Below are 26,449 nucleotides of genomic sequence, written 5' to 3'. Positions count from 1 at the left end.
CCCTACTCTACACTAATACCACAACACAGTAGGCGATACCTAGCTTTGGATTTGAAACATTATACAGTTGCCATTCTAGTATAGCTGTATTCAGGTAAATTTATAGGAGAAGGGTGTTGTGTTTTGAAATCACCTATACGTTGTCTCTTCTTATGCAAGCTTCTTTTAAATACCACGATATTTTTGTAGGGACATTAGATAGGCTTTCTCAGTAGTAGTATATAGGTACCCAGTGGCGTATTTAAGGGGGCTTCCCGGAATTCCATTCACATTTTTAAAGTAAATGAATTATCTTGCAGAATTTACACATTTCCAGGAATAAAGTTAGCAAAGCCCCCCTCCCCGGAAACAAAATCGTATATACGCCACTGTAGCTACCTCAAAATATCCATCAAAGGCCCAAAGATGAACAATCTCAGATCCAAAATTGTCTCTTACAGATGTATTTGCCAATAGCAAAAATACATGTAAAGGTAGTAGCAACCATTATGTGCACGACTCGAATCATTTCTACTCTACATAAAATATTATAATTATTACTTCTTACGTTAAAATCCATAAAATTTTCTTCGCTCGTAAGAAACTTTAAAAGTGGTTATTACATATTGTAAATGACGGACAAAACGATTTCAATTTGCAACCGAACCTATTAAGATAGAACTAAGTATACCTTCTTGGTTTCAAGATCAATTTAATTATTGTTCTGTATACAGTATACATTTAGCACCTATAGCTATGCTCACAGTTGGATCGCTATTTCACAGAATTTTGCGTGTTTTTTTCTTGTCATTATATATTGACACTCTGACCTTGTTGTGTATTGCATAACGCAAGCTTACACTTAAACAAAATATCGATTCCAAAACTGTGCACTGTTTTTATACTATACTTATAGACGTGGAAAATATAGATTTGAACCAACTCAGAATGGTTCATATATATGCGGAATAATGTGTAATTTCAGTGAAATATCCTACCTGGAAAATCAATATTTTCTTCCTCAATCTGAAGCAACAGTTTAAAAACTATAATTTAAGATATTTTAACCTAATGGTGCTTTATTGTTTACTAGGAAGAAAAACCTATTTAAATATGTATACTCTACATGTTGAGCAATATTTCACACACATAAATTTATGCGTAACAAGACTACAAATTGCTGTAATCTGTTTCTCATGTAAGAAAGTTACTATTTGTTGTCATAGAAACATATTAGAATAAAGCAAAGCTCTGCAGTATTACATATTTATTAGAAACAGAAGGAAATCGATTTTTATGTAATATTTTCATTTAAAATATTTTGTACAGAATAACTTATTTTTTTCGTAACATTTAAATTTAAGTATATAACAGTCAAACAAAGTAACAAGTTAAGTAACAGTGGCATAGTTTATACCAGGTGACGCAAGGATCTTATAAAATGGAGGCTCTGCCCTTACAACAAAATCTTGAAGTCATACGTCAGAGTTTCGCCACCCTACTCTGCCCACTCCGCCCAATAGGATCGCATTGTTTTGAGCCAACAATCATGGCGGAAACGAAAGTAGCCAATCAGACGAGTAGAAACGAGAGTAGCCAATCAGACGTGCCGATGCTCGGTTGCTTTTCGGCTTCAGCGATTTAATAGGATGAAGATACATATGGGCAGATCCTCTATTTATAACATCCTTGAGGTGACTTGAAGGAGTCTTCTGTAATATCAAGTAATTCTTGAGATTTCTTGTGTCTCCAGGACAGACACATGAACTGACAGGCCTGACTTCAGGACTGACACATGAATATATAGGGTGGCCCAAAAGTAGGTATACACTACCGTACTGATCAGCTCATTGCATTTTATATAATTTCTTATTGTAATCCATCGAGTAGACTTAGTTTCTTTATTACTTGTTCTTAATGTATTTTTTACTTATATCTTAAGCTCGGAAGAGCCGAAGCAAATAAACCCATAAACTAGAATGTTATACTTGATCAATGCAGGGGTATATATCTACTTTTGGGCCACGCTGTATAAATGAGTTAAAAAAAGATCTTGAAAATGAAAGTGTTTATTCGTGTCTGTTAAGTTCAACCTTTCAGATAAGAATATTTTCATGTTGCTCGAGTAACCAAAGTACGAGATTTAAATTGCTGAGTAAACATAGTACGTAATTTAAATCGAAGAGTTCTGATTTTCGTTTCTGTTTTTAATTTTTTTTGTATTTAGTTAAATCATTTTTCATAATTGTTTGCCCAATGATTAGTTTATAGGTATTTCAGTTGTGTGAATTCTTATTCTAGAGGGACATAGTAGTGGATCAGTGGCACAGCACCCATCTCTAGCGCGAGTAGTAGGGTCTGATTCGATTCTGCGTCATGTCACTTTATAGTGAACAATGAGGATAGCTCCGGTTACCCCCAACATTCTCATTCCACTAAATCTTTTATTAACTCATTCACTTTTATTATTAATTCGCCTCCTTTAGGCTATAGAGAATAATCGTGGGACGTAAAACTACAAATTTAGTCTCATTTCAATTCTTATTCTAATTAAATTCTAAACAGAAGTTGGTTGCCAAATATAGTTGGTAATATATTTACTTCAATGAAAATTTTATTGAGATTTTTATTTGTTTTGGCGACAAACTAATAAATCGAATATTTTTTGTATCCCTTTCGTGTCGTGGATGAGTTGACATTTTTAGGCGACTTAAAAAAAAAGAGTGCTTTCAATTCGACTCGTTATATATATGAACGTCAAAAGTATGAGCACATTACTGATTTTTCAGAATAGATAAATTAAAAAAATGTAGACATGTATCCATACAAAACCAAGGTTGTTGGACTTGCTGTGTAAGATAAGCATTATTGTTCATCTAAAGAAATTAAAAACATATAGTCTTTTTACCACTGAGGCAAATTTATTGAGTATGTTTGCGTTCCATGAAATGCCAACCCTTAGCCTTGATAAGAGCTTTACAAATTCCAGGCATTTGTTTGATTAATTTGTCCCATTTTTGCGAAGCTACAGAGTTCAGTAGCTCTGAAGAGCCTTCCAAAGATTTTCAGTATTCGTTGGCATCTATTTATGGACTGTTCTGTCAAGTTGATCTTACAAGAGCTCGATGGGTAACAAATACGTTGAATGGGGCGATTATTCCATTTGTTGGTGATCTAAGCGTCTTCTTTGCATTGCAGATAATTACGGCATAGCTTGGAAGAATGTTTGGGATGGTAATCCTGTTGTAGTACAACTTACTGACCCAAACCCATATTCGTGATGGAATTCCATGCCTCACTTGAACGTTGTGAAATAGATTTTTGTCTATTTTTCCATGAATTTGAACTAAATTATCAACTTGGTAGTCTGTAAACACCCCAAACCTTCTCCCGTGCCTTGCTGTAGGTATTACATGGTCGGGATGAAAGCGCTCTTCGGGACTACGACGCACAAGCTCCAAGCATTGAATAGTGAAAAGTTGGAATTTAGATTCGTCGGTCCAGAGTCCCCTCTTCCATTGTTCATTGTTCTAGTTTTTATTTTATTTTATTCATTTTTTTTTGCCCAGGATTATCCTTTTGTAATGTTTCTTACGTGAAGGAATGGTTTCTTTACCGCAGTTCTACTCCTAGTACCAGAGATCCGAAGGGACGGGGCCACCATCCTATTTGATACCGATTGGAAATGGCTCTTCCGTGCTTCTACGGTTTTTTCTGGAGCTTCTGTTCCGTGTTTTGTTTTCCGATGAACTTATCCGAATGAAAAGTTATTTTTGGACGATCAGTGCGTTTCCGTGTAATATTAACACAACTTCAGTTAGGAGTATAATAATAATAATAATAATAATAATAATAATAATAATAATAATAATAATAATAATAATAATAATAATAATAATAATAATAATAATAATAATAAAGACCTAGTCCATGATTTGAACACTCGATTAACAAACTATCTACCCAAACTGCTTGAGTATTTCGTACGCCACTCCAAATTTATTTTCAATAAAATAGTTTTCTGTTCCACACTAGGATTTGTTTACAATCAGATAAGATTGAGTTTGCTGTGAATAATTATTAGAAGTTGCATCTCTTGCAATGTACGTAAATATAAATGTATTTTCCCTACAAGTCATTTTTTATTACGTCACAATAAAGTGTAAACCAGGTTGAATTTATGATATTATGGAGTTGGGATGATCATTAATAATAATAAACTAATAATAGTATTAAAATAACAATTACCTAAACCATAAAATTTGATAAATAAAATTAATTAACTCACCTAATGATCGTCTCTTGACATAGGCCTTATGCCTCGTCTAAACTTACAAGAAAGAAGTTTTACTAGCTGTTAGCTTCTGTGCAACATCAAGTAAACTGATTTGCACGGATATGCAGTTTAGCTTGGTGATGTCTATAATACGGTACAATTGAGAATCTAGGTATATGTAAACATTCAATGCCTAGTGTCACCTGTAAGTGTTACCCAAATTTGAAATATAATTTTGGAAACAAATATCCTAACTAATGAATACAAATTGGCATTGTAATTCATTATGTATGGTTCTGTATTGAATATGTGAGATATAGAGTACGGTATGTATGCACCAAGGTTACTAGAAGGAAAGGTTGGGCTATACACACAGACGCTTCGCTCCTCGTTTTGCGTGACGTCACCAGCGAGGAGCAGCAAGTAGGTATAGAGGTGTATGAAGCAGCCAGAATGTCTTTTTTTCTTTCTTTATGCATAACATTTTCGCTGTCACATTCTCCTACACACAAACTACAAATAAATAAATAAATAAATAATAAATAAGCCAGCAATAAATAGAACATCTTCTTAACGCAATTTATATTATGGAAACTTAACGATGTACTTGTGTTGCATGATCATTTATTTATTTTTTGATGAGATAGATAATTGTTGAATTATAATTACATTTTAAATGTATTTATATCTGAAATTTTGCTGTGAATGTATTTAAGCAAAGTTGCAGATAAATATGTGTTTTACCAGGGCAATCTCTGAAATTTCCGGTGCCTGGAGTTAAAGTAATTGTGAAACCAATGATAAGGTGAGTTTCACACCCGGCATAAATAGATTACTTTGTGATTACTGATAAGAATATCTCAATAAATACTTAAAACCATGGATAATAATAATAATAATAATAATAATAATAATAATAATAATAATAATAATAATAATAATAATAATAATAATAATAATAATAGGTCGTCGATGCATTCAGTTGCGGAAACCCTTTGATGCCTAGCAATTTATTTTGTTCAATATACGGCACTCAGGCTTAAAGTTTAAAATTGCCAATTCATATCTTCTCCACATGATTATTAAAACGGAACCCATCCGTGTTAAACGTCATGTCGACTATCCATCACAGATTATATTTAATGTAACCACTGTTGACGCTATGATTGCACTTCATGACATTAGTAGTTCACAGTCCGGAAAAATGTATTTGGTTTATATCTAAATATTTGTATGCTAACTAGTGTTACGAATCGAGACGAGACGAGAAATTAGGTTTTCTCGTCTTGTAGAATCGATTTTCGAAAAAAGCTATTTTCGTCTCGTCTCGAAGTTTCTCCACCCTCTTGTATAAATTTGTCCTGACTTGTTAAAGTCACGAGAGATCCACGAAGGATGAGATATAACAACAGTTAAACCATGTTTATTATTGGAGTATATTTTGTAATGACTTGTGTATGTTTGAATGCTCTTCATTGTGTTCTTACAATCACTTTATCAATTTGTAGTTTTTTTTTTTTAATCGATGAACCATGCAACACTAAACCGGTGTTTAAGGTTTAATACTTGGGTGAACTGGTGTTGCCAATGAGACTCGTGAAGTTTCTCATCCTGCCTCGAAAACGAGACGAGAACTCCCATATTTTTAAATTTAAACAAATTTATAATATTCTTCTCGTTTCGAATTGCAGACAAGACGAGACATTTCTCGCCTCGATTTCGTCTCGTGGACAACACTAATCTCAACAATGAATTACAAATAGTTAACCTGCTAGTTTTCCTCAACAGTCAAACTCTTCCATTCTGTGGTGCAAGGCATGGGGCAACGCCCCACCTGTTCTACCCACACAACGTCCCGGAGTTTTACTCTGGTTTCTAACTCAAATAAACATCTAGAGGACCAATAAACAGAAAAAATATCGAAAAATAATTTTAAATTATAAACTTTATGCATACATAGAAATTTATGAAAATGAATAAGGAAAATAAACTTACTTTATTTTCCTTTGAAATCGGGAAATCGGCTCCCCCTAGAAAATTTTCTTCGGGTGCCTATGATCCTGACTGAGGACCTTTGTCTTTTCTTCACTATTTTGGCATGGAGGGACTAAAACTATCAGTTAAGTATGAATAGTGCAAATCAAAGGCGTATACATGCATAAAGAAATCGATTGATTGTATATACAATTGATAATAATTTAGAACAACTTTTAACTCTAAAAGAAACCGATGAAATATAAGTGTCACTGTTAATATTAAACAAACTGAAAATAGTTTGAAAATGTATCGGTAAATATCGGTGTTTATTTGCCAATGCCGATACCGATACTCCCAAAAGTGGCTGATATTACATATACCGATATATCGGTACATCCCTAATTCTATAATGTGGAACACTTGGAGATGAAAGACAAATACACGTAAAAATACATATGTACACACGTACAAAAGTTCACTCTATTTTGCAATATTGCATGTCTGTACAGCAAAGCCCACGTAAAGAAATCTTCCGAGATATAGACCTTTTCTATATTAAATAATATTAGTCCACGTACACCACTAGAAAAGAAAGCAACACAATTCAACATAGCAAAAACCCAAAATAAATAAAGAATTGTTTGTGGTCTTACTAGCAAATCTTCGCGCGCCAAGCAGACGACAAGCTCTAAGTTCCTCGCTGGTGACGTCACTGTGAAGAGAGTGTGAACGTAGAGGTTCGGGACATAGGTTAAGAGCACCCCCTGAGAAGGAAGGTATGCACCTTGCAGACGGCATTATAGCATCTTATGTGCACACGAGTGTAAATTCCTGCATCACAGTTCAATATGAATGGATACTGTACTTCATCGACCTTCTACCGGAGAATTATAGTGTAGTACCACAATAGTTCCAAGTGCTAATCTATGTAGGTTTTTTCGTTACATACAAAACGTTTCCAAGTCACCATATTATACACGAAACGAGATGCACTTAAAAAATGGTGTCACTTGTAGGTGATACTGGGCGTTGACGAGTTAGTAATTGGGTGCAAGTCAACAGCGAAGCAGATCCCGAATTAGAGCGAGCACGAGCCTAAATCAGGTTAGTGAGCAGAAGCACGAGCAATTGCGAGCCACATTGAGGAAAGTGAACTCAAATTCATGTGAGTGAGCGAGTGATCGAAAGAGCAAGGACATCATTGACGATCACGAGCCGATCTCAAGCGTGTGTGAGCGTTATTGAGAGTAGTGAGCGAGAACCACGTTGAGAATAGTAAGCTTGTACCCATGGAGTACGAGATAGCTTCAATTGCAAAATCTTCGATTGTACAGTAGGATAATTTCGGGTAATATGGGCATATATAAGGTTTTCGTAGTATTACTCATACCAAAATTGATCTATAACTGAGTTTGTCAGTTGATAACATTGTGTAGAACAGTTAAAAGCTGGACGGTAATGTGCAAGACGATTGTTCTATTACATTACTTTATTTTGAAGGACAAAGGTAAGTAGTTGTCGTTATTTGCATAGCACATTTTGTTGTTTGTAAATTTCGGTGTCATGGGTGTAAGAAATTCGCGCGCTACAATCTATTGAGTACAAGAATCACCTCTTTTAGGGTAATCTATAGATAATGAGCTATAATTACACTGCAAAGGATGGAGCTGTCCAATTGCCTTCTAACTACAGTGTTGCAAATCACTCAACATTGTCATTGCGTATATTATGGGCATATTTATTCTGTATTAAATGGTCAAATATAATGAACATACACTGAGCAAATTTCAAATAAACAAAGAATATTATCATATTACACAGACCCTTTTAATCATGAAAGAGTTTTTTTAAATAATGTGAGTACAAAAAATATATTTGGTTTAAAGTATGCTTTCGTCTGACTTTAAATAATTGGGCAGAACCAGTTGACATATGTATCCTAAGATCATTGAAGAAATACTATTAGGAATTGGCGGCAAGTATTGTATTCCGTGATCACGATGATCGACCTGTTACTAAATTTAAATTTTGCTACATATTATCACAAACATGGCAAAAACCGCCAAATATGGCAAAGGCAACTAACGAGTTGTGCAGAACTGGGATTTAGTCTTTCTAACCCAAGACATTCGCTTACAGTCGAAATGAATTGGAATGTATGAAGCAAATACTATATTTTACTTTTATCATGTTATATACGTATAATTACATTTACGCGTATATTTGTCACATTTTGTTTCCGTGTCTAACATTATAGTTCTCTAGTAGTTAGGAATGGGTACAATACGGGATGTGTATTTTCTTTCTAATGTTTTCGTGTATTCTGTAGTGTCATTTTACGGCTCAAATGCGTTATGTGTTAACTATTTAGTACTAGTTCATCTATTACAAGTATTATATTTTGGCTATAGTTTCACATGGATAATGATTTAATTACTAGTAATAGGCACCTTCTTATTTTATCCATAACGCCTGCCCATATTATACATACATTTTGTTAAATATGAACAATTGCAGTAAGGTTAGTATATTTAGTTTTATTGACAACAATTCAATATCTTTGAAAGCAAAGAGACTATAGAAAACTATATTAATCTACGTTTCTGTAATATTTGTTGTCAAATTAGCTATATTTCAATATCTGCGAGAAATTTTACCAGTTTGTTTTTGTTTGCCCTATTACCCAAAGTTACTCTATATCTGGTTTCGATACGAAAGCTATCTGGTTCTAATATAAAATATTACTAGAGATTTTGTTAGGCCAGAATCTGTGTTATCTTTAGAACTATATTAATATGAGAAAGTGATGTTTGAAATCCATAATAAATTTCTATGCATAACTTCGTTAGTTCTCTGTTGATACAAGACAGGGTTGATAAATAATGTGTAAGATATGCTGCTAAGACCGTCAGGTCGGAGTTTGTCTTGTATGACGTTTGTCTTTTAAATAAAGTTAACATCTGGGCCGGAGATAATTTTTAAGAGTTTGCTTTTGTTCATCTTCCCATTCAAATTATATATTGTACTCGCTAATAATAATAATAGTAGTCATTAATATCTTAAGTGTTTTGAGATCACTGGCAGAGAACTTTCCACTAATTGAGAATCTTCTGTGCGCTACAGACTCCGGCAGATCCACGAGCTGTGATCTTTTATGTGAATTGTGACATTCTCTACGTCTCCCGTAAATTTCTTTCCATCATTTTCTTTATTACGACTTTCAGAATACGTCATTTTTCTGTTTTAATCAGTTGACTTTTTTAAAATTAACTCAAAGAAAACGATGGAAAAATTTCTGTTTATTTTTACATTTTATTTCTTTCCTTTCGTTTAAACGTTTTCTTTACTCTTATAATATTTTCATAATTTTCCTACATTCCGTAATCTTTTCTGTTATTCCATTCAGCTTTCTCTCTTCCTTTTTTCAATACTCCATACTCCAATTGTAAAATGTTGTTACTACAAAGCTATCTAGTTCACAACAATACAGGGTGTTTCAAAACAACACCGACAACGTTTGGGCGGTGATTCCTGACACCAAGATAAGACAAAAAATATAGGCCAACATGGGTGCACAAATGCTTCCTTTCGGATTTATAGGCTGCTGAAAACATGAAAAAATGAACTTTAAAGGTCAATAGCTCCAAAAGTATGGAACCTAGCGTAGTCGGGTCAAGGGCTCACTTAGGAACTAACATGTGCCCTATCCAAATATCCAAGTTTCAGAATCCTGCGGTACTTCCGCAACAGTTTTTATAGAGGTGGTTGATAAGTACATAAAATTATATGCCCATAGTCAAACTCCCTCTATAACAATTCTTGCGTGAGTACCGTATGATTCTGAAACATGTATTTTTGGATAGCGCACATATTAGTTCCTAAGTGAAGTCTTGACCAGACTATGGTAGGTCCCATAGTTTTGGAGCTATGGACCTTTCAAGTTCACTTTTTCATATTTTCAGCAGCCTGTAACTCCGAAAGGAAGCATTTGTGCACTATCGTTGGTCTATACTTTTAGTCTTATCTTAGTGTTAGGAATCACCTCTCAAACGTTGTCTGTGTTGTTTTGAAATATTCTGTAGTTAACCCCGGTATATGTATTTTTCAGTCGCACTTTCTGTCCCAGGAATACAAAGACCAACTCTTGTCTATGTCAGTTTTTAACAAGGTGTTACTACCTTTTAATCTCAGCATCATATACATTCATTTTTTTTATTATTTTTTTGGTTTACCAAAACTCCTTTATATTTACGGTCGACGGGAATTAACTACCTATTCAAAATTGTTTATAATTTTAAATACTTAACCAACTTCCATGAAACAGAAAGCATCTTTTTCCTTACAATGGTAGAATTATTATGCATTGCTAAAATTGCACATGAGCACCATCAATACCCCTCAGTTTTCGTAAATGGTTGGGAATGTTTGAGACAGACTTCTGCAGATACTTCAGCGATATGTTTGCAAGAACTTTCAATTCATCAAGAGTTTCGTTGTTGTTGTTTTGTGCAATAAAATTCCATTTTCGACCACCTGAGGAGGAAGTCGCAAAAGTTAGGTAAGGACTCCTTGTTGGTCATTCAAGAGAGCCACGGACGTCCCAAAATGCGTATCGAGCCACGCACGGACAGGACATGCGAAATGAAGCGTTGTCCCATCTTGCATAAAGATTAGGTCGTTGTAATTTTCCCACATGGATACAATACCGTGAACATAATCTTCAAGCATAGTAAGTTACTTCTCTGCATTCATTGTGTTCCGAATGACGTATGGACCCACAACTTTCGGGGTTATCATGCTGCAAACCACTGTGACTTTTGAGCAATGTTGGCTTTTTTCAGCAATCATCCTTGGATCCTCTCCTGACCAACAATAGCAATTGTGTCGGTTTACAAACTCTCCAGCATGAAACTCGGCTTCATTTGATATTACCGAAATGATCAGATTAGTCTTCTTACCAAGCAAGTATCATCTCCTATACTCTAACCGATGATCACAATCTTCCGGCGATAATTCCTGGCAGTAATGTGGTTTCCATGGGCGAAAATTTAACTTTTTCTTCAGAACAGTTCGGATTGTATATCGGGTTAAACCACTTTCGCGAGATGGCTATCTTCGTGACTTCTTAGGGCTTCGAGTGAACATTCCCTGGAACACTTGAACATTTTCCTCCGTTCTGGATGTTGAGGAGCGACCGGTTCTCCTAATATTTGCTACATAACCTGTGTCCGTTAGCTTCGAATGATAATTCTTTATGATCTTTGCATCTACCGAGGTACAAGGTCCTATCATATTTTGTCATCATCTCTGTACTTGTATCACGGACTACCATACTTCGTACCGGGGTGCCAACTGAGCACAGTCACGCAAGATTAGACTTTGCGCCATGATCCGCCACTGTACCTGCAATGACATAAATGAGATAACATGCAATTAATTCTACTATTGTAAGGAAAAAAATCCTTTTTGTTTCATGAAAATTGGTTAAGTATTAAAAAAGTTTCAAACAATTTTCAATTGGGAGTTAATTCCTGCCCATTCGGTGTATATTTACCATCTATGTGTCCGTCCATCAAAGAGACAAAAATATCTCAAGAAATACTTGATGGATAATCACCAAACTTAGTACACCGTCGAAAGTTACGAATCGAGTTCGTCTTCGCAGCCGATATTTAAACCGGAAGTGGTAAAATAAACAATTTCCGGTTTCTCACTTGATCTCCATAGAGCAAAAATGGTAATAGATGGCGAAGAGTGATTTCCTGCAATTGAAGCGTCCAAAAATGCATTTCGTCTCCATCCTTAGCCCTCTACTAAAGCATGAAGTAATAGAAATCCACCAAAACTTCAGGTTTCAATATTGATGTACATAGCGTTCTAAGAGTAGACGTGATCTCTCTTAACTCCCTAATCAAACCGAAAGTGTAAAACAAATCAACCACTTCCGGTTTTAACATTGAAATGAAATGAATTAAATCTTTGAGTTTTACGTCCCGCGGTTTTGCCGGTTAGGCTAAAGGAGACGGTGATAATGAGAAATGAATGAAATGGTGGAATGAAGAAAGTGGGAGAAAATGGGAGAGCCCCGAGGAGACCCACGCACACAGTGTTTGTCCACCACAAAGTTTACTTGAGCGGGAGCTGGGATTGAACCCGGGACCACTGCACCAGAGGTGAACCCTCTAGCACTGAGCCACTGCGGCCTCGGTTTTAACATTGTTCGCCATATAATAAAAACTGTATAGAAGATAGCAAAGAAGCTGTTTTTGTAATCAATTGAACGTTTCAATTGAACATCTCCACTCTAATCTGTCTACTAACACCAGAAGTGTCAACAATGAGCCAGTTCCGGTTTTAACGTTAATCGTTATAGAGTGTAAACGGTAACAGCGATAAGCGGTTTTCTGTAATCACTTAAGCGTCCAAAGAATGTATTCCATCTCCACTTTAATGTCCCTACTAAACCTGAACTGGCAGAAAATCAGTGGTGTCTTGTGTTCAGGAAAAGGTTTTGACCTTTGAACGGTCCCTCAAATTCCTTTTTCTGAGCAGTTTACTCACTGTGTCTGTTGAAGCGAGGACTTATTAGACGATGGCCAACTCCCAATAGGACTAAATCACATTATCAAGGGTTCCAAATGACAAGTGCCTTCAAACCCTGTTAATAATAGGTGTTAATCGTGCATTTGGTGTTAGTTTCGATTTACTTTAGTGAGGTACGCAAGGGAAGCTCTAGGCCTTAACCTCCTCCTCTCGAGCAAGATATTATGGAAGAATAAACATTTATTAATATATATATATATATATATATATATATATATATATATATATATATATATATATATATATATATATATATATATATATATATAGATCGGATGTTCTAAAAATGGAGCTCACGGAGAACAGAGTGCTATTCTTCAGGTCAAAATAAATCGAAAATGCTATATAATGGTATACCTTCCGGACCTGCTTCAGCCGCTACGGAGAATAAAAAGTTTCACTATGTGGCAACGTTGCAGATTAACTTGGAACCATTAGCGTTGCCCTACAAATCACTCAAGCGGTTACATCGATTGTTTCGCTAATAAGTGCTGCTAGTGCCAACGTCTAACGACTCTAACTGCCACCTGGAAAGAATCGATGTAACTAGTTGATGGATTGATATATCTTTTCTATGGTTCTTTGTCTGCGACGTTGCAACATAATGCAATTCATGTGCCCCGACGAGGACCCGAAAGAAATACAATTAAATATATGTTTCGCTTTATTTTGACTTGTAGAATACTATTCTGTACTCCGTGTGCGCCATTTTTAGAACACCCGATATATATATATATATATATATATATATATATATATATATATATATATATATATATATATATATATATATATATATATATCATGGTTTCCCTGAAAGGATATGATATTGAGTGTTTTAACCCCCCCCCCCTTCTGCATACTTCACTGATTTGCTTCAATGTCAAACATTTCAAAATTAATTATGCATTTCCAAATTAATTTGTTAGTATTCATAGCGCTTTTGAATCTTGAATTAACCCAATTTTCAGTCTTTAAATGTAAAATTAACTGTTCAAATGTTAAAAACGTTACATTCAAAAACTTCAATAAATAGATTCCCAGTAATATTTTCACTGTTATGTTATAATTATTTTTTTTATAACTTTGTATTCTCAATGTGCCCTTCATACTACTTCTTCTCTAATGAAATACCGATAACAAAATTCCTGTAGTAACTTATTTGTTTTTAGAAATTCGTATTAAATGTAATGATTATATTTCTTTGATCAAATCAGAAATGGACGTCCCTGCCCTCATGAGGACAATAATATATTTTCAGGGCGAGAGCGAGTTAGGGTGTGGGCGAAAAATGTTTTGCGAGTGATAGCAAATGAGATTAATGGCGATAATATGATGTAAGGGCGAGGACGAGTGAGAACAAGGACGAGGGCGATGGCAGAGGTACGTGAGGATGATTGCGACAATATACTTTGACCGTGATGGCGAAGGAGGGTGAAGGCGAGAGCAAATGAAGGGTAAGGGGAAAAAACAAGGAATGTCCATGCATGTGCTTTACCGGTTGCTTTGTCCTATCTGTTGGTGACTCTTGGTACTATTTGATTGTGTATGCCATGCATGCGTAGATGTAGAAATATCCATGTAGAAAGTGACGAAAGATTTAATAACCCTATTCTTTGTACGTGGTTTCCAATATTAAAATGCCGTTTTCTCAAAAATGTAATTTTGTGACATTCCTTCTTTTTTTCCCTTACCCTTCAAATGAGGTTGATGGGGACGGTATGATTTGAGAACGAGGATGAGTGAGAACAAGAGCGAAAATATATTTTGAGGGCGAGAGCATCAGCAGAGGTGAGTGAGGATGAGGAAACAAATTTACCTTGAGAGCAATGGTGAAAGAGGATGAGAGCAAAGGCGAGAGGGAATGAGATTGTTGGCGACAATATTATAATGTTCCACGTGGTTTTGTGTATAAACAACTCTTCACGCTTATGTTTACAAACACCACCACATGGTTTAACAAGAGGATTCTACACACCAGATGGATCCAGTATCACCTGCAGACGACGGACTTCTGGCTCCTCCCACGGAACAAAGGATGACAACGAAGCAGCAGCTCCACCGCCACCCGAGCATCCCTATACATTTGGTGGACGACAGCAACTAGGTACCAGTTTTCTAGTGTCCCTCCACGGAACATTAAGAGTAACCAAACCCAAGGCCTCTGGTCTGCAACGGGACTCTTGGTCTATCCTTTCTCCTGTCTTAGCCTGCTACGGGGCTCTGTTGGCCACCTAATCATCCCTCTGCTTGCCACGGAGCATTGGGTCCCTAACTCCACTCTGCTTATCCTACTACGGGGCTCTGTAGAGATCCTATCTGCGACCTTACGGTCAAAGACTACCTATAACCAACCTTGCAAACTTGGAGAAATTATCTGTATAGTTTTTTTAAATACTATTTATAGTGAAAGTTTTATAATAAAAGCCAGTAGTGGGAGTTGATTCCGGACACTCTTTTTATTAACGCTCTACCTACAACCTATATGGGACAAAGTTTTACAGTATGATTTGAGGGCGAGGACGAGTGAGAAAAAGGGCGATAATACATTTTGAGGGCGAGGGCTAGAGCAGAGGTGAATGAACTTGAGGATGACAATATACTTTGAGGGCCATGGCGGAGGAGGGCCAGGGCGAGAGCGAATGAGGTTGGTGGCGACAATATGATTTGAGGGTGAGGACGAGTGAGAACAAGGGTGGAGATACATTTGAGAGTGAGGGCGAGGGCGAGTGATGGTGAGGGATAATTTTTCTTTTTATGGTGGAAGCGAGTTATGGTTAGGGAAAATGCTCACTTTTGGATCAAATAGTTGATATATAACTACGATCTCTGTCAGAAGCCATGCTATACTTGAATAAATACCTTCGACAATCCTAATTAGTAGGAAGGCCTTTTCTGGTAGGTAAATGTCAAGAGGCTATCCAGATTAATAGGAGAAAGAGAAGAAGGAGTCCATGGCTATATAAATACAGCAAAATGGAAAATCATCGTGTAATGTTTGTACGTAGGGATGCGTTTGAGAGAGAGAGAACAGATGAGAGAAAACCACATTTCCACCAATCATGACTCTTAAAGTTAGATTGGTAAATGAAGAACTGAGATAGATATTGACATAGAATCCTTTGTTTGCTTTAATATTGATCACTCACTAACTGTGTGTAGTTGCTTTCGTTTTTCGTGTAGTTCATTTCTATATTTCTTTTTCGTATAGTAATATCACTGACGATCAGTAGAAGTTTTCTTTTTATTTATTTCCTTTGATTTACCTCTGTTCCATTTTCTCCAGGGGATAGGGATATAATCATTATTCTTTATATTCTTACAGTTTTAACCGCGAGGGAAATGACTTATTAAAAAAACTTACAATGTATTCTTTAGAATTTAATTAACAATAACTACGAGGGTCGTTGAATAAGTCTTTAGAAAATCCGAAAGATTACACTCGTATTATCGAAAAACGTTCGTTTTTAATAAGCATAATTTCTCACTAGATGGTTGTTAAAGTTTCAGCTATATCCGTCACGTGGTCTCATTATCATAGTCGATTCAGGAAACAAACTTTTATTTAGAAAAATGGAAAGAAATTAGCTTCGTGCGATTATTAAAAACTTCTATTTAGAAGATTTAATATCAAAAGAGGTCGAAGTTGAGTCAGATGAAGCTCATGGCATATCTGCTTCTGTGTTTGCGACTGTTTACCAATTGGGTGAACGAGTTTAAATGTGGCCGTACAAATGATGAATATTCGAATATATTTGGGAACTGGAATATTTATATATATATTCTGGACGTCCAGTGGAAGTTACTTCCTCCAAAATGATTCAAAATCCACAATATGGTTTTTGAATGATCGAGGAATCAAAGTGCGCGAAATAGTTGACACCACAGTCATATCACAAGGTATTTCAATTTTGCACGAAAAATTTGGTTTGAAAATAAATCTCTGCGTAATTGGTGCCGTGTTTCCTCTCAGGGAAGAATAAACGCAATCGTATGATCGATTCGGAGGCTCTTTCGGCGCCTTTTCGTCGCAATCCCTACGAATTTCTGTGTTGATACATAGTGGACGAGACATGGATACGCTACTACACTCCAAAAATAAAGGAACAGCCGAAACAATGGGTTCTTAAAGGCGATCCAGCTCTGAAGAAGGCAAAGACGGTGAATTCGGCCAACAAGGCGATGGTGACAGTTTTTTTTAAGGATGTACTCGGAAACATTTACATAGAGTACTTGGGAAAAAGGACAAATGATAAATGGAGAGCATTATGTGTCGTTATTGCACTGGTTTAGAGAAGAAATCAAGGAAAAACGTCCCCATTTGACAAATAAAAAATTCTCTTTCATCTTCGATGATGAAAATTATGGAATTAAAATTCGAATTATTAGAACAATCACTGTATTCACTAGATTTGGCCCCTAGTGATTTTTTTTATCTTCAAACTTGGAAAAGAATGGCTTGACGGAAAACGATTCACATTAAACGAAGAGGTAATCGTCCAAGCAGATGCTTATTTTGGAGACTTTCCGAAATCCTTGAGACTTTTTGGACAGCTTGAAAGAGTTGGAGAAACGCTGGGGAAAATGTGTCGAGTTAAAAGGACACCATGTTGAATAATAATAATAATAATAATAACAAATCTAGTCAAAATCATTTGTCTTTTCATCTTTTTCTAAGGATTTATTGAACGACTCTGATACTTATAGAACTGAATTTAGAAGATAGGAATTAATCACTGTTAATTTTTGTGTGTGACTGTTGGGAGTGTGTGTATTAATGTTAGAAGTACCCTTGTCATTAGTAGAAATCCCAAACAACAGATGGGAGACCCGAGTTCGATTCCCGGCGGGAGCTCATGTGGTTCGGTTTCCACGTTAATCAGTAGGTCCACGTCTCATATAGCCTTGCTGCTGTACGGGAGTTAAACTCAAAATCAACTCAACCCAAACAACAGATAAAACCGGCTATTTTGCAGTGTATTTTTTAAATATTCTGTATATAAATAATTTCTTCCAGCAGAATAAATATTATTAATTACTATTGGCAGCGGACGACATATTTTTTTAACGGCATAAAAATTAATTTTTCGGTTTTCTCGAAAACTACGCATGAGAATTTTACTCTCATGAATGCTATTTTGTTCTGCTTGACCTATCGATATTTAATTTTTGGATAATATTGTTGTTTAAAATTAAAGTTTAAGAGTTAATAATAATAATAATAATAATAATAATAATAATAATAATAATAATAATAATAATAATAATATTAATAATAATAATAATAATAATAATAATAATAATAATGATAATAACTCTGGGTAGGGTATCTTTTATTATTAGTTTTATATTAATAGGTGATGTGGAACTCTGACTAGGATATATTTTATTATTAGTTTCATCTTAACAGGTACAGCATCTATGTTTAAGTTTACAAAAAAAAATGTTTTTTCTCAACTTCCTCCAAAATTATGCATAAAGTTTTGCTCACTTACGCACATCATTTTGTTCAGCTTAATTAGATTTATCCTAGTAGTATATATTCACCTTTGGATACTTTATCTATGGATAAAAATATTTTCCGTTAAATGTTAATACTATTATAGAAAACAATAGAAATCAGTTATAGAATCAAGTTAAGAAGATAGGAGTTGCAGTATTGCCTCCAGAACCCGAAAGTTCCAGAATCAAACAACTTGGAATATAAATATTATAAATTGGAGCATATTTTTTCCCCCAGAGGATTAACTGTGTTTTCAATCCAACTTAAAAGTTATATTACTTTAATAGCAATACATCAGATTCATACATTTTTAAAATCTACGTATTAAATGAAAACTTTACCACATTTATTATTCCGTGCTACAAATTAAGGACACTATTGTATCACAAACATTCGTAAACATCCACATTGTGGAGACCTCTACAACCACGGGCGTCAGTTCCACCGGAGACGAGTTCCCCCAATATTTGTAAAACGATTTTCGTCCCCAACGTTTCGAGTATCTTTGGTCAACTATGATCCAAAGGACGCGTAACCATGTATTAGTTGGCTACGTTCACAAAACAATGTTAGACAAAGTAAATATATATAAAAAAAAAGTAGCACAAAAGTTTGTTTCAAATTGTGAAAAAAATGCAGTAAATTTTTGGCCCTATGAAGGTAAAGGCGAAGTAAACTGTAAAGTGACAAACTGTTTTTGTTTAAATAGCGAGCAGCAAAGCGAGTTTAGTTTAGCTTAAAAAAATCGTTTTCAACTCAGGAGCGTCATTTCAGATTTTGCTTGGGGGGGCAAAACCCCTCGATATAAGTAAAATTTCGCGTTTTTCACTGATTTAGTACTACTGTATTGGTAAAATCTATATAAATCTCAAACTCAGGGGGGGCAAATGCCCCTCCCTGCCCCCCTAAATGACGCCCCTGTTTCAACTATCTTTTAACTGTACATTGTTGAATCTGATTTACATTAATTATCAATATAATTATAGGTTTGTAGGCCTAAAACCTATTTCAAAATGTTATTGTTTCTGAGTTTTCGCTTCACAATACCTTTAAACATTATCTTGTTTTTGACATACACTTGATATCATTTAAGTTTAACCAGTGGCGTATTTAGGGGGGGCTTCCGGGCTTAAGCCCCCCAAAATCTTACTATAGTAAAGTATATGAAATATCTTGCAGAATTTTCACATTTTCAGGCAAATCCCCCCCGAAAGTTAGCAAAGCCCCTCCCGAAACAAAATCGTAAATACGCCACCGAGTTTAACTAAAATTGCAAACCAAGGTTGAATTTTGCTATTTGAATAAACAATCAAACTGTAAAGTGAGTTTTTTAGTACCACATCCTTCTCCCTCCAAAAAAAATCTAGACTATCAAAGGTAAAAATAAAACACAAATATTTTCAAGTTTTTATTTGCTTTTTAAGTAAAAAATACTTTAAAATGCAATGTACGAAGACTGTTTTGCCTAAATTTTCCGGGGTGGAGTCCTGGATCCCCGTTTTCCTGGGATTTTTCCATACACCCCAGTCCCCCGGTAGTCTGTCTCTCCCCAAAGTTTATGTGCTGCTGACGCCAATGTCTACAACAGTGGTAACGCCAGTGGGACGGACGTGTCAAATTACATCGAAAGTACCCTACTGTCGAGTACTATAATCATGATATGACGTTCCATATTTCTCACTACTAGGAACCAAGTTACTGTTAATTGAAAATTTGACTTTCTTCAAAAAGTTTATTTCGAAGAGGTGCTTAAAGAATATTCAATTATACAGATGATTTCCAGTAAACGTAAAAATCATACAAGTGTTGGATTGTCACTTCAGATGAAAAATGGTCTGTTGTGAAAATCGTAAACGGGTAGGCCAATGACTGGATGTTGATCAGCGTTGGTAGCCTCGGTCTTGATGACTTCGGATAATCCAGAGTCTACTGTATGCCAAACTGTCATGTCAAGATGTTCAGTAATACGAAGTACTGTAATACGAAGTACTGAGAGACACACACGTTTTGCAATACCAAGCAAACACAAAAGTGAATTCTTAGAGAACTCATTACGCACATAGGTTCGTCGCAAGTAATAGCCGAGGCAAGCATCATGAGGACACACGCATTAACAAATCACTGGAGGAGGGGACTGGTGTTTGTGACACAAGCATCATTACATACGCAGACGCACATACGTACCTCACTAGTATTACCTGCCGCAAGTACCGGTATACTCATTTCCGTCACTGGTACTATTGTGCTGCTAAAATGTCTTGAGCCGTGGCAAAAATGCGAACTAAAGCTCACACCCTCACTCACCCACGCGTTGAGCCAATAAGGGTTCAGCTGTTGCTAAACGAGAGAAAGCGAGTGGAATTCCTTTAGCCGATAGCAGCGCTTGCAACGGAAGACTAGTGATCAAGTCAATGTGGCATTAGTATAGCTGGTGCAGGCATCATGCCTTACGCACGTACGTCACTGATACGGAGGGCATTAATGATACATTTGTCTGATTCCATCAGCATAACCGGACAGAAAATGAAGAAACTATTTTTGCCAGAAACGCAAAATATAAGAAACTGCAATATGAAAAGATTCGCTGAAGCTTTCAATATAATTCAAGAGAGGGATACCAAATTATGACGCCACGCGAAAACCAGTAGCGTCTTTTCAGAATTTGCTTGGGGGGGGGGGAAGCAAGACTCTTTGATATAAGTAAAATTGTGCGTTTTTCACTGATTTACTACTATTCTATTGATAAAATCTATATACATCTCAAACTCAAAGGAGCAATTGCCCCTTCCTGCCCCCTAAATGACGCCCCTGGCGAAAACGCTTGTTTTTGTAGGCGTGACGTAAGCAGCTCATTTTTGCATTGTTTGAAGCGTCGTATCTCCGTAACGAACGAAGAAGTATTTTTCTGAGATTTTTGGTATGTGGCATATTGAACATCAGTTCTACACGATGATGTCTTTAAATTACAACTTTTGGTCAGAAAGGAAATGTCCATTTAAACTTCGAAAGTCGCTAAAACAAGGACTGGTCAAATTTAAGCCTAAAAATGATGATTTATTTCATTTCGATAATGTACTGGGATTTACTCATGGTTAATTAAAAAGTACATGAGACTTTTAAGGGAAGATTAAAACAAACGCACAGGTCGAACAACTCAGTCACTTCAATTTATCAATTGGGCCGCGGTGGCTCAGTGGTAGAGCGTTCACCTCTGGTGTTTGGGGTCCCGGGTTCGATCCCAGCCCCCGCCAAGTGAACTTTGTAGTGGACAAACACCGTGTGCGTGAGTTTTCTCGGGGTTCTCCCGTTTCCTCCCACTTTCTTCATTCCGCCATTTCATTCATTTCTCATCTTCACCGTCTCCTTTAGCCTAACCGGCATAATCGTGGGACGTAAAACTCAAAGATTTCATTTCATTTTCTTTCAATTTATCAATTATACAACGCTATGCACTAAACAGTAGGCTACACATTGCAACTAGATATAGGTCTAGTAAAAAATGCACTCAAAATACCCTAATTCGTCCTTCTGTTTAGAAACCAAACATGCAGTAATCAGTCGGAAATAGTTTTGTTTAACACTCCCGAATTGCCAAATGTCAATCAACTTGATTCACCACTACCGTAATAAAAAGCACTCTTGTCAAGTAGTTGTGTTGTCAGCTGCCACGAGTCATCGGGAATTGATGAATTTGTCACGCATGATGTATTCAGATGGTAACGTCATAAACCTCGCAGATTATACCCGAATTATGCCCAGTAGCAGGCCCGTATCCAGGGGGGTTCTAGGGAGGCCGGCTTCCCTAAATTTTTATTGGCACCTCCTAAACTTTTCACGGTAGACTTACAAGTGAACTATAATATGGTGATGCACTATAATGTCGTTGGATCGGGCCCCCCCAAACTTCGACCGCCCCCATATAAATTTTTGGGCTGGCTACGGGCCTGCCCAGTAACACTCATATAATGATTCACATCATTTGATTCACCAGTCTCGTGACAATCGCTCACCAAGCAATATCAATTTAAAACAAAACAAAAAAAAAAAAAAAAAGTCAACAGCAATAAAAGAATCCGCCAGTATTGTCGTCATGATACTTCAAAAGTTTCTGAAAAAGTAAGTAGTCGCCTTTGTAAATATTTTGTTGTCATCCACCTCTTGAAAGTAGCTAGATTTAGCAACCTATAGCTAACATTGGCAAGTTTTCGCTATCACGTGATTTTGATGTCGCAAGCTCTGGCGCCATCATTAGGGAATAATATGAATTAGCCTCTAGTCACATACTTTTTACATACATTCATATCAAAATACCAAATTCATTATAAATTATATCTTCGGCACTGAATGTACACTTTCGCTTAAGGTCACGTTTCTAAATTTGAAATGTTTGTAGTTTTGTTTTCATGCAGATACTGTTTCACGGTTGGTTGGTCTGTTGTTGATGATTTTGTTTTGTTTAACATTTTTGCTCATTGTTACTAATCAAGATACCAGGAAGTGTAACTATTCCATATTTTGGTTTATCTTGTAGGCCACCGAAAAGTTTATGAATAGAGTGTCACCTCAGACAACATTGGAAATGATGGAACCTGCGAGAGATGACTACAGAAAAGCCATAATTGGAGGTGAGTGACTAATTTATTTTTCATTAAATGTCCTGCTTTTTTTAAAAAAAATACCCACATTTCAGTTCTAGTAACAATATACAAAGTAGTTCCAGTTACCTGGATATGCATTTATTTTTGAAATATCTTCCTTCGTAATTCCTATAGATAAAACGTCGGATGCAACTCCCGCCTTCGTACAAAGCGCTGTGTTTTTCTGCGCCTCTTAGCTACATGTTGTTGTTTTAATATCACAATATGACCTGCGTTCTTCAAGATTTTGTTTCTGCGCATGAATGAACAGTGGCGTATTTTGTGGGCTACCGGGACCACTGGCGGTACCCTTAGAATATTACACAATAAAGTTATTATAATATAAACTAAATTATATTGATAATTTTATACTCTCTAGCTACTACAGCAAGAATCGTATTCGCTTTACCTCCGCCCACAGCGTACGAAACGTGTTGCCAGGTAACAGCAGTTGCCTTTAGAGAAATATATTTTTTTGGGGGGGGGGTCTCTCACCTACCTCCCACAACTAGTGATTTTTCAAAATTAAAACATTTGAATATCATTTAAATTCAAATCTCATTTAAATAGCCAGCATCTCCACCATGTGTCGGTGGTGTGCCATCAGTTGTAGCTCAGAATACTTATCAAATAAATGCAACAAAATGGGGATGAAACTGATGCACAACACGGTACTTGACTGTAAAATTATGGTTGAATTTAAGTGAGATTTAAATGTTTTAATTTTGAAAAATGACTAATTGTGGAAGATAAGTGAGAGAGAGAAAGGATATGATTAAGAAATAAAGGAAGAGCACTAGCCTGACATTCCGTTATGACTGGTGTCGTCCTGGTCATCTAAGTGATGAAAGGTTTTCCCTAGAAGAGCCTGGATGTTCTGGAATCAGCCAACAACTGGAACTTAATCCTGCTGGACTGCTCGGGGCGTCGAGTTCTCTCTGTGATACGTCTCTGCGATGATATTCTTCTACACCTTCATGCCACAACTCTGCGGTCAAACTCAAAACGTGTCTGCGGCGATGAACCGGCAGAATGGTATTCTCGGGACATGGAATCGGTCGTCCTCCAATGGTAGGATCTGCTTGCCTCCGATGATCCTGCAACTTGCTCAACTTCGTGGCGAATATCCTTTATTGATGTGTCCTCTGTGGTTTTGTTTGGCTGAAGAATGATGACTTTGGAGTTCAATGAATGGGGAAGTATCAGGCTATGCTTGAAAGTATGCGGAAAGGCAATGAGGCAACTAGTCGTGTTTATTAACAAATATGCGTTTGCAAAAGCTGTCTGGGAATGTACAATCTTAATAAAAGTTTTCTTCTCATGAATTTTAAAGAGAGTTCATGATTCTGTAGAACATAGCCGCAATTTAATAAATAATTGAATTTGGCGAAGTTATTTAAAGGTTTACACAGTTATCCCGCAGTCATGTCACTATGATTACACTGATACTTCACAATACTAATAAGGTAATATTAGTCTTGCCAGTGAAGAGAAAATCATATTTATCTTCTTTATAAAAGAAAAGTGTGTTTAAGTTTAAAAATAATCAAGACTGTATAATAACGTGGAAACTAAACTCCAATAATAATAATAATAATAATAATAATAATAATAATAATAATAATAATAATAATAATAATAATAATAATAATAATAATAATAATGTACAAATGTTATAAAGATTAGTGGTAGCCCAAGCCACATATGCCACTATGAATGAAGCACAGTTTAGTCAAACGCTGCTCCAGGAACATGTTAGAGAGTTTATCATTTCGTACGAATGGCCGAGTGATAGCATCGATCTCATCTCACTGAATGCATTTCTTTGTGTGACATCCTAACATTGCTTCCCTGAAAAGTGCCCCGAAGCGAGCAATTGGTTTTTGTATGTCAATAATATCACAAGTGCCTACAGTGCTTGCAGACCTAGTAGCTACAGTAAATAAAATTTATACAACTGGTAACATAGCAGCCAGTTTGAGGATATCTGAGAATTGTTTCGGACAGTTTTATTAGTTAATAGTCTGTTTCAGCGTTCTTCATTGGCCATTTCATCTTCGTAAGAGAATGGAGCTAGTTTTTTTTTTGGGGGGGGGGAGTGGTTAGTATATTCACCGTTGGTACGGGAGACCCGGGTTCGATTCCAGGATGGTGCTCATTTGGTTCGGATTCCACATTCGGATTAGCTCCACGTCTCATATAGCTTCGGTGTTGAAAGGGACGCTAAACCTAAATTCAATCAAAGAAACTCGTTTGAGAAAGAACTGTCAATACTCGTACAATTTCCATTACTTTGTTGCTGCTGCATAAGTGGATAGTCTGAATTATACTAAACCTAATAAACATGTGCATTGTTTATTTTCCTTGCTTTTGTTTCTTCTGAGGTGTAGTAATAAACATTTGTGTGTGAAGTATTGTCTGTACTAAAGACAGAAGCAGAACTTATTTCTTTCAAGTCTGCATTACAAGAATACGTAGAAGCCAGCCAAAATATCACACTTAGGTTTATCTGGATACAAGAAATAATATGAAATTCGAAATCAGCGACTTCGGAACACTTCACTCCAATACAATATTTATTGAAATTGAATTATTGTTCCTTTTAATTCTATCATATTCGATCTGTCATTATATTTGAAAAACTAATATCAGCAATTTCAAGAACCGAGTTTTAAAAAGATTAAATTCCGTTTTCATCCTTTTTTGCCACGCTTTGGCAATTGGGACCATTGTGTGAAGTGATACTATGTATTGTGGAAAATAAAAGAGGTAGGGAGATTAGAAGAGTGCGATTGATATCCCAGGTAAAACCGGAGTAGTTCTACGTCAAGAGGATGAAGTTAGTTGAGTGCCATAGTGTGGGTATGCTTCAGAAATGACCTACCAATGATGACAGGATGCTTGTGCTTACTTAAAATATAATCCAATGTTTAGTGTGTAAAATAAGCTTATATCAATTTGTTGCATATTTTTGAATCTATTTAACGCAACCTTATAAGAAACCTAAATATCATTAGTTGAATCTTGATTGTGGCTTAGCTATACATATCTACCATTACACCCTTAACTTCAGCTATACAGTTTTAAAAACATCATACTCTATCCTGCCCTTTTCCTGAAAAGGAAATGAAATCTATTGATCAAATATATCATTTCCTCGAGGGAATGAAATTTAGGAAGTATGCCCTAGAAAGAGAACATTAGTACTTAGACAGAGAGGTAGAAGCAGATATTGGATAGATGAACAGAGTAGTACAAACTTGATTCCATTAGTCATATATATATATAAAGTAATTCGTGTCTTCTCCGGTCTTTCTCGTTCTCTGCTTTTATAACTTTGATTTACGCCTTAAGCCTTAATTGAGAAAGAGATACTCCTCTTGCCAATGATTAAAGTGCCCAACTCGGGTTATATTTCTGATTGAGCTTTTCATATTTATTTGAAAACGCTAAATACATACAAACTATTTTTTA

At 36.0% G+C, this 26,449-nt stretch overlaps 1 protein-coding gene across 1 annotated transcript in view; it reads left to right on the top strand.

The window, feature by feature from the left end:
- The window catches only part of LOC145690198 (band 7 protein AGAP004871), a 402,706-nt gene that overhangs the window by 47,968 nt on the left and 328,289 nt on the right, over positions 1-26,449 (top strand). The window contains exon 2 of the mRNA XM_081764850.1: positions 22,870-22,963. Within this exon, the coding sequence (XP_081620976.1) occupies positions 22,885-22,963 (79 nt within the window). The 5' untranslated portion in view covers positions 22,870-22,884. The remainder of the gene's footprint in view (positions 1-22,869; positions 22,964-26,449) is intronic.

This window comes from Thermobia domestica, chromosome 7 (genome assembly GCF_964235325.1).
Source record: "Thermobia domestica chromosome 7, izTheDome1.hap1.1, whole genome shotgun sequence".
NCBI classification, from domain to species: Eukaryota; Metazoa; Arthropoda; class Insecta; order Zygentoma; family Lepismatidae; genus Thermobia; species Thermobia domestica.
The sequence above is the reverse complement of the archived record's forward strand: the minus strand, read 5'-3'. Positions and strand labels throughout refer to the sequence as shown.